The following is a 9,272-nucleotide window of genomic DNA, read 5'->3' on the forward strand; positions in this document are numbered from 1 at the left end:
AGTCGAATGCCAGTGTTCATTGTCTTCCTCCTTTTTTTTTCTTTTTTTTTTTCAAGAGACTCATTTCTAAATATTTTCCTCTTTGTTCTCACATTGTACAATGTGTTTTGTTTTTTTCTGAAACAGGCCAAAATCAGCACACACAGCACCTACACATTTCCTTCTCTTGAAAGCACCGACCACACATCTGTCCCAGTCAAAGTCAAGTGGTGCCTTACCAGAATCCATCAACCTTCTTGCAGTAAAACCTAAATCAAAAGCCGTAGAGCACGTCCTATTCGCTAAAGGCAGCAGCTACACTTGTATGTTTTTATGCACTTATGCAGGACTTTTTTCATATCTGCCCAGTGACTGAAATTTAAATTGGCAAGTGAATTCTTTATCCCATCAAACACGACTGAATTCCACGTCGTGGAGCACACCTAGCTGTCATCCATCCATACTTGTCATACACGCGCCATCAGTGCAGCCCCTCCCCTACTTTTTCCACCTGTTTTAAAAGGGCACTGGTGGTATGTTGGAAGCTTCTATTAACTGTTCTCTCACTGATCTATGTATCATTTTTAAAACTTGTCACAGTATTAACGATACGCTTTTCTTATCGCGAAAAATAAAGGCTCGTCTTTTGCTGTAATATTGGACTTTTCTTTCCTTAAATTTACTATAATTAACTCAGTATTTTAATGTCTCATATTCTAAAAAGTGAATTTTTTTTTGCTTTGTTTCTAATAGGTGCAATACAGAAAAGGTTATAATTTCCTGGAATTGGGGGCGTTACTTTTTGACCAGCGCTTATTTGAAATATTGCTGTTTTTATAGTGATTTTTTTCAGGTGGATTCTTATTATAAAGCTGTGGGCGTACCTGACATCACCACGTGACCTTATTTAAACCAATCAGGCGCCGGCAAACTACGCGTAATCGGTCGCCAGATTATGGTGCGACAGGGTTGGAGTGAGGTGGCGACTGACAGCAGCAGACCCAGGGCAACAAGGATAACTCTTTAGTGTGTCGTTTTCGACCGAGACGCGACTCCTTTACTTCGAGGAGGTGCTACTTTCATTGACGAGGTAACTAAATCCTTTTTTAAACTCCAACCTTTAGCTAGCTAGCTTCTCCAGATAACCGTTAGCATTGTTTGCAGCAATGTGATTGTGCAGCAGTTAGCCCCTCAGTCAGGACTTCCAGGTTAGCCGATGCTGTGAGGTTTGTCTGCTGAAACTTACAGACGCTGGCATCCTACCAGAGTTTCCTACATCGTTTTCCTTAGCTAGCTGTTCATCTTGAAAACATAGTTTGAATAGATGTAACTGGCTCATCACTCAGCAGGCTAACTTAAACCATCATCTATAGATTGTTATTTCCTGTCACATCTCACTCCGTAGGTTTCGCCACACCTACTAGCATCTGTCCACTTCGTTTCCTCTAGGAAGTTGTACCTTTGTTTACCCACAGTGTGCTTGGCTAGCAAATTAAAGACTGAGGAGTGGGTGTGGTAGCTGCTACAGTAGCTTCATTGACGCACATGACGGTAGTTTGCACAGGGAAAGTGATGCCAGAGCACTGCCAGGCTCATCAAACAGCAGCTGTGTGTCTGAAGCAGCTAACGTTAGTTCACCCTTTTTCTGGCCCCCTTGTGATGCTGCTACCTCCAGATCCAGTTTCCTACATGTGGAGGAGTATGTACAGTGGCACATATTTCACGGCTAGATGGCTTCAAACAATGACCCAAGGATTATGGCTGGCTAAATACTGGGACATCTGGCTCTGAAAGCATGACAGGATAGCGTGCTAAGCTAAATCCTAGCTAGTCCCCCCCCAGGGTTAGATGTCGCAAGCATTTTACAGACTTTCTGTGTTGAAGTGCTGCAGCTGATGCAGAAGCTGTGGCCATAAAGCCATTGCTAGTATTTCAAAAGCTGTCTTAAAACCCACCATAAAAATGTTATCAGTTACACAATGGCAGATGAGATGAGATGCATGCCATCAAGGCTCACTACTAATCTTGACTGTGTATTTGTTTGTAGCGCTGATCTTAAAGGTGGTTCATGGACCTGTTGGGGCTGTTCCACACACTGGAACCGTAGTTGTGCTTTGTGTTGGCTGAGCAGGTTTTACAACATGCAGCGATGTTTGAAACAAGACTGTCGAGAATGTCAGGGCAACTTTTTGATGTCTCGTTGACTGTATTGGATAGATAGTCAAACTAGCCTTAAGCTAATGGTTTACCTGTCTTTGTAAAACATTACTGTGTGATTGGGTTATTGATTCAATGAGCTATACTGATAGTAAAACATAGCATGTGCACAAACCCTGGATTCGTTTAGCAGGATTTCATATTTTTCAACAGGCATGTAATAACCCCATCTAGGTGGAAAATCATAATTATCTTTGCCTGTAGCTCCTTGGTGCTCAAGTTGCAACATGATGTTTTTTTTTTGTTTCTTTTTAATCCATCAATATATAAAAACACGTGATGATGATGTAACTCTGTGAACTGTTGGCTTCTCTCTCTAAAAGGTCCTGTGCTTACTGGAGCTGCCATGTCGGCGAAAGCCATCTCAGAGCAGACGGGAAAAGAGTTCTTGTATAAGCATATCTGCACCTCCGCGGCCGTGCAGAACCGCTTCCGCTACGCCAGTGTCACCGCTGAGACCGACTGGGACCGCCTCACACAGGATCATCCATGGCTGCTGACGGAGGTGAGGCAGCTGGGACAGACTCAACCGGCTTCTGCTAGTCTTAGCTTCAGGTTGTTTCTTCTGCCGGCAAAGGAATACTAAAGTCACGAGGCTTGATTACGGCGCTGTCTGTCACTCAAACTCTGTGTACGTGATTTGCAGGACATAATATCATTACCATCACAGTGGCATGTGACCGTGTCTTTAGATGCATTGAGTGACTTTTATGATTTTGTGTGAATTGAAGTGTTCATATTATACACCACAATCAATTCTTAGCATACGCAGATACCACATATCTGTGAGGCTGAGTTTATCGCCATTAGCATACAGCTAAAAGAAGGATATGTTCTCCCTGGTTTGAACTATCATTGACTGTGTGTTTGCACTTGCACTTAAATTAATATTTACAAGAAAGTAATACTTTCACACCGAGAGCTTGTCATATTATTTGTAATGTGTTACCAGTATCAGCCTGTTATCAGTTGTTTGTCACACCAGTATTGATGCAAATCTGTGTCCTTTGTTTAATGTTGGGCTGATCATGTCTTCCACTTGCTTCTCTGTAGCGGCTGGTGGTAAAGCCAGATCAACTAATCAAACGGCGTGGGAAGCTCGGACTGGTGGGCCTCGACCTTGACCTGCAGGGTGTCCGAGAGTGGTTTAAAGCCCGCGTCATGAAAGAGACCACTGTGAGTAATCTCTCTCTATCTGTCTTGTTGGATACAAAGCGGCACAGCGTTGCAATTTTAAGACAATGAAAAAAAAATGATCCCAGAAGTCCAGCTGGAGTAACAGATCAAGGTTTATCAGACACCTAAATACTGCACTGTTGTTTATCAAACTTTGAAGAAGGATTTACTTCTCCGTAAAGTTGTTAGTTGTGACAGTCCGCAAGTAAAACAGTAGAAATATGCCGTTACGAAGTAATTTACCAGAAATATGTAATTTGACAGGCCAACACTGTCGGTCTCAACGCAGCTTTACTGGTCACTTAGCTGTCGTGTCTTCCAGACAAAGAACAGTCAGTCTTTTGTGAAGCACCAACAATTCTGTCTGTATCCTCTATTCAAAATAACATCATTTAATTTGCTTAGAATCTGCTCTGATGAATAACCAGCACTCACCATGCCAGTGTACCAGCTCACCAAGAACTTTGTTTTCTTTGGGGTTAATTTGTTCTTTTAATAATCTCTGGACTTTTAAACATTCTTTTATTTGTTTCTTGATTATTTGTCATCCGGTTTGATTTTTTATTTATTTATTTTTTTTTTTTTATATCCAACATGATGGAAATTTGGACATAACTACAGACAATAGACAACTTATTTAAACGACGAATATGCATTTTAGATACATTTAGCACACGGTCCCTGCTCCTCATTGTGATTTCACTGAATAATTAAGTCGTAAATTAAGGTAATAATACTCCAACAGGCTGACCCAATGTCGTAAATCGCGTGACTGGCATGTTGTCTTTTGTACATCTGAAGGGAATGCAAGCTACAGTTCCTCTTTACCCCCCCCCCCAGCATATGGACCTGTTAAGTGCAGAAGGTTGTTGTGTCCAGTGCCAGAGGCCATGGGCTTATGTTTAGATCTGCCAGGTGAAAGGTTATATAATGCCAGTGGAGGAGGGTGGTCTATTCTGGTCCACCGTGCATACAAACATGGTAGAACTGGCTTTTGCCTTTTCACGAGAAAGGGAATTTACGAGCCAGTCATGCCAAGTTGTTGCGTTTTTTTTTTTTTTTGTTTGTTTTTTAAAATGTGGTGTCCAAGGAACCTTGAACATTATTATTATTATTATTATTATTGTTGTTGTTGTGAATGCAATGTACTTGCTCCTCTTCCAAGTCTATAACTAGGTTAGACTAACCTGCTTGTGATTTGTCTTTGGTCTTGAATAGGTTGGAAAGGCAAGGGGTGTGCTGAAGAACTTCCTCATTGAGCCGTTTGTTCAACACCCACAGGTAATGTTAGCGAGTGTCATCAGCTTGTTTTGTCATTCTACATCATGTTTATGTTTGAAAGCCAACTCAAGTTTATTTGTGGAGCCTTTTAATCATAGCTAGACGCTAGACGCTAGCAAAGTGAACAAATAGTCGACCGTCTCAGCAGGTCAATGAAACCTCCACGGCCAGGATACAAACATTATTCTGTGTGTTGTATTTAGGTCAGTGTGCATGTGATTAGTTGGTTGATTCTCAGTTTTATAAAGTGAACAAACTGAATGGTGTTGCATTGTGTGTGATTTGTTTGTCACTCATGACTGCGGTAGTAAATGTGCCTGCATGAAGGTCGGCTCATCTTAAAATAAGGAACTGGATGTTCTTCAAATAAGCTTGTCGGCATTCTATAAATAAGTGAAACTACATGCTCTGCTCCTCGCAAAACTAAACGTGTTTGTGTATCCTTGTGTTTGGATCACCCAGGAGGAGGAGTTTTACGTGTGTATTTATGCCACGCGTGAAGGCGACTATGTGCTTTTCCACCACGAGGGAGGAGTGGAGGTGGGTGATGTGGACGCCAAGGCCCAGAGGCTGTTGGTTGCAGTGGATGAGAAGCTGAGTGAGAAGCAAGTCAAGGAGAAGCTCCTCGCTCACGTTCCTGATGAAAAGAAAGAGTATGGACTCATCCTTTTTTTTTTTTTAATTTAGTTGTTTTTATCTACACAGAAAGATCTACAGCAGTAAACTTCACTTTAATCAACTTCACCTCAGAGAGACTTTGATAAGTGCTCCCCTCATATTAGCCAGTTATTGTCACAAATGCATGGTGTTAACCAGCCATATTTTATACAATAATATATAGTTATTGTCCCGCATATGTCTGTAGAAACCTGGTTTTGTTGGGTTTTATTTGTTACTGTTGCCAAGATGTTCGTGCCAACTCGTCAAAGAGCCTCTCTATCTTCAGTGTGTTTTGCTGAGACCTTGAGCTGCGTTTCTTTTTAGATTTTTGTTTTGTTTTTCACTTTTCCAAATACCATCCCCCAGGGTGCAGAGAACATGCTGATCTCTCTCTTTTATGCTGCATAACATTTCTGTTCGACTAGTTTCTCACCAGCTCAACCCTTGGAAGTTAATTGTGATCTACTGTTATAAGACAGATATTTGTTTGGCAACTAAATATGTTTAAATGTGTTAAATTTGTGTTACATTTTATTTTCTGTGGTTTTCTAGTGAGCTTTGTCTTGTGCTGATTTTAATAAACTGTTTGTTTTCCTTCTTAAAGAGTCTTGGCCAGTTTTATAGTTGGCCTCTTCAACTTATACGAGGACCTCTACTTCACCTATCTTGAGATCAACCCTATCGGTACGTTTTTATAACTTCACACACACCGGTGCATATTTATATTCATTTCTACTTTATGACTCTCAGAAGCAGATCCAGTGTTCTCCCCTTGGGAATATAAGAAGTGTTTTATTACTATAACGTCAAGAGAATTGATTAAGTACTTTGAGGGGATCCATTATTCATTTATGGGAGCAACTTACTAATGTGTGCACTAATGTGTACAAGTTGTATCGATGGATAACACAACTTTTATTCTCTTAACCAGTCGTCACCAAAGATGGAGTGTACGTTCTCGACATGGCAGCCAAGATTGATGCCACAGCAGATTACATCTGCAAGGCTAAATGGGGTGATGTGGAGTTTCCACCGCCCTTTGGCAGAGAAGCATATCCTGAGGTGAGATCTGAACAATAAAGTGGGTTTTAGTCAGAAACTTAAGTGAATAAGTAGCTTGAATCTTGGTTTGTGCCTCCATCTTTGGCCTTTTTACCACCATTTGTCTATTGTAGGAGGCATACATAGCTGATCTGGATGCAAAGAGCGGTGCCAGTCTGAAGCTGACCCTGCTGAACCCTCGTGGCAGGATCTGGACCATGGTGGCTGGAGGAGGGGCTTCAGTAGTCTACAGGTAGGGTTTATATCGGGGCCTTTTGTAGCTAACAGAAGCTACTCAAAGAGCTTTGGTGGATGTAAGACATGCTGTATATTTAATATGCCAAATAAGATAACGGCTTTGTTAGACCTCAAATATACACACAATGTGTTTTTGGTGAGTTAAACTGAATGTAAACATAACTTTTGCTTGTTTACAAGAAAACCTATTTGATTAAAAGTACCGACCAGAATCAGGACGCAGTACTTAACTGTCCACCTTCACTCTTCTTTAGCGACACCATCTGTGACCTTGGCGGGGTGGATGAACTGGCAAACTATGGCGAGTACTCTGGCGCACCCAGCGAACAGCAGACCTACGACTACGCTAAAACCATCCTCTCTCTGATGACACGGGAGAAACATACACAAGGTTGGTACAGCAAACACTTTGTTGAGGCTTGTTTGCACAAACGAGCTCAAACTAAAGTTTGCTTTAAGCATGTAAACCAGTGTTGGGTCATTCCTCCGCGATGTGACCTGCTTGCTCTCCTTTAGTGTGTCACAGAGTCACTCACTGTCCACAGTCTGTTGCCAGCAGTAGACTTCATGGCCGTCACCAAACTGTTACTGAGGTGTCACATTTCACTCATAAACATATTCTTAACAGAACAACACTCTTTATGTATCCTGCAGGGAAAGTGCTGATCATCGGAGGAAGTATTGCCAACTTCACCAATGTAGCAGCCACATTCAAGGTAAAACACAATGTGTTTATCTTAAACACTATGAAAGTAAACAAGTCTAAATAGTATCACAGGCCTTCATTGTGTGATTTAGTCCACAAAATGTGTATTCATATCTTTTAATATAGAGGAGAAAACTAACTTCAAGACACTCTTTTGTTCTTTCTGAAGACATTAAATTACATTTTCTTTGTCGACTTAATGGCTGATGCACCCATGCAGGACTTTCTGAATAAATCAGTCTGTGAATCACTTACCTGACCTGGTTCTCACTCCTCAGGGTATTGTCAGGGCCATCAAAGACTACCAAGGTCCTCTGAAGGAGCACGAGGTCACAATCTTTGTTCGACGTGGCGGGCCCAACTACCAGGAGGGGCTGAGGGTCATGGGTGAAGTAGGTGAGTGAGATGAAGCTTAAGATCACAAAGAAGAGCCCAGTCTGAGAACAAAGGAGTAGAATGACTGGAGTATGTACCTTGTTACTTTGGAAATACCTGGCGTCAAGTCATTGTCAGGTGATTTCATTCGGACTACGCGTGACAGGAAAGAGGGATAATAATGTTGTTACACCGGATATATGAGCGCATGAATGCCAGTTTAAAAAAAACTTCCATCCAAGTCAAATTGTTGGAAACAAATTTAGATTAAGTTTGTTTAACTCTTTCTGCAGGGAAGACCACAGGTATCCCTATCCACGTGTTTGGTACCGAGACTCATATGACGGCCATTGTTGGAATGGCTCTGGGTCACCGGCCAATCCCTAACCAGCCCCCGATGGACGCACACACGGCCAACTTCCTCCTCAACGCCAGCAACAGCGCAGTGGTATTTTCATTCAGCTACCCACTAAGGGAAAACTAGGATGGTCTGCCTCTCTTCTACACACATTACAGATCTCATACTGCTTAAGTTGGCCACCACATTGTCATGTGATGTTGATCTAGTGACGTTCAAATTGTGAACAGCCCCTGTGAAATATCCTGTAAATATACTTATCTCATTTTAATGTTTGAGCGTCAAAGGAAATGATTAAATACCTGTCTTTAAATGCATTAACATTATAGATTGCACAAATATATGCAGCTTTTGTTCACATGTTGTAAAAGGCTTTGCACACTTACTTGTGTTACAATTTAGTCACGCATGTTCAAACACTAAGCTTTGAAAGGTTTGGAACTTGTTCGAGTAGCTCTATTGTATTTTATAGCATAACATGGTTTTCTTTTCACATATATATTTGTTAACTGTGGTCCTCATGTTCTCTTCAAAGCCTATGTTGACTGGCGATAAACTCATACATGACGTGTATACTAAAGATGTAAAAATGTTACTTTAAGAGGGAAACGGTTAGTTCCCTGCTAAAACATCTCATTGAAAGCCGCTGTAAGGCTTTGACAAACATAAATGTTTGTTTCCTTTACCAGACTCCAGCTACAACGAGGACCGCTTCATTCTCCGAACCCAGGACGTCTAGCGAGGTCAACCCGGCCAAAAAGTCTAAAGCAGATCTTCCAGCAGGTGATTAAGACGGCAGCACTCGCCTCACTACTGCGTATTATCAGCAACGCTCCATATATACTCATACACTTCTGCTTTTTTCATTTCACTTTTCTTTGCGTCCCGCATTCCTTCTTCCCTCCAAATGCTGCCGTTTTGCATTTTTTAATTTTCTCTCTATTTCTCCCACCTCCTCCTGTTTTGCTGCACAAACTGTCCACTCACCCTCGTCTTTCTCATGCTCATTTTTCTAAGACTCTCTTCATTCTATACTGTGGCCTCTGAAGAATATGGTCACAGGCGATTGGAAAGGTAAGTGATGGGTGTGCCATGCCCACACTGTGCTCGCCTGCTCACACACTCTACACTGGTCTGCCTCTTTCTCTTCTTACCCCTCGCCCTCCTCATCTAGGTGTGTGTGTGTGTGTGTGTGTGTGTGTGTGTGTGTGTGTGTGTGTG

The 9,272-nt window shown here is 41.8% G+C and overlaps 1 protein-coding gene across 3 annotated transcripts in view; it reads left to right on the forward strand.

Moving 5' to 3' along the window:
* Nucleotides 1-39: 39 nt before the first annotated feature.
* Nucleotides 40-9,272, forward strand: part of aclyb (ATP citrate lyase b) — a 16,885-nt gene continuing 7,652 nt past the window's right edge. For 2 of the 3 annotated variants that reach the window (XM_031843206.1, XM_031843207.1), the window contains exons 1-13: nt 40-1,069; nt 2,520-2,701; nt 3,250-3,372; nt 4,591-4,653; nt 5,116-5,306; nt 5,918-5,997; nt 6,245-6,375; nt 6,489-6,607; nt 6,867-7,003; nt 7,267-7,328; nt 7,597-7,714; nt 7,987-8,141; nt 8,741-8,834. In XM_031843206.1, coding sequence (XP_031699066.1) covers nt 2,543-2,701; nt 3,250-3,372; nt 4,591-4,653; nt 5,116-5,306; nt 5,918-5,997; nt 6,245-6,375; nt 6,489-6,607; nt 6,867-7,003; nt 7,267-7,328; nt 7,597-7,714; nt 7,987-8,141; nt 8,741-8,834 — 1,432 coding nt within the window. In that variant the 5' untranslated portion in view covers nt 40-1,069; nt 2,520-2,542. Of the gene's footprint in view, nt 1,070-2,519; nt 2,702-3,249; nt 3,373-4,590; nt 4,654-5,115; nt 5,307-5,917; nt 5,998-6,244; nt 6,376-6,488; nt 6,608-6,866; nt 7,004-7,266; nt 7,329-7,596; nt 7,715-7,986; nt 8,142-8,740; nt 8,835-9,068; nt 9,126-9,272 lie in introns of all 3 variants that reach the window. The other variant, XM_031843208.1, reaches the window with a different exon arrangement.

This window comes from Anarrhichthys ocellatus, unplaced genomic scaffold (genome assembly GCF_004355925.1).
Source record: "Anarrhichthys ocellatus isolate YVR2014 unplaced genomic scaffold, GSC_Weel_1.0 scaffold4, whole genome shotgun sequence".
Taxonomy (NCBI): Eukaryota; Metazoa; Chordata; class Actinopteri; order Perciformes; family Anarhichadidae; genus Anarrhichthys; species Anarrhichthys ocellatus.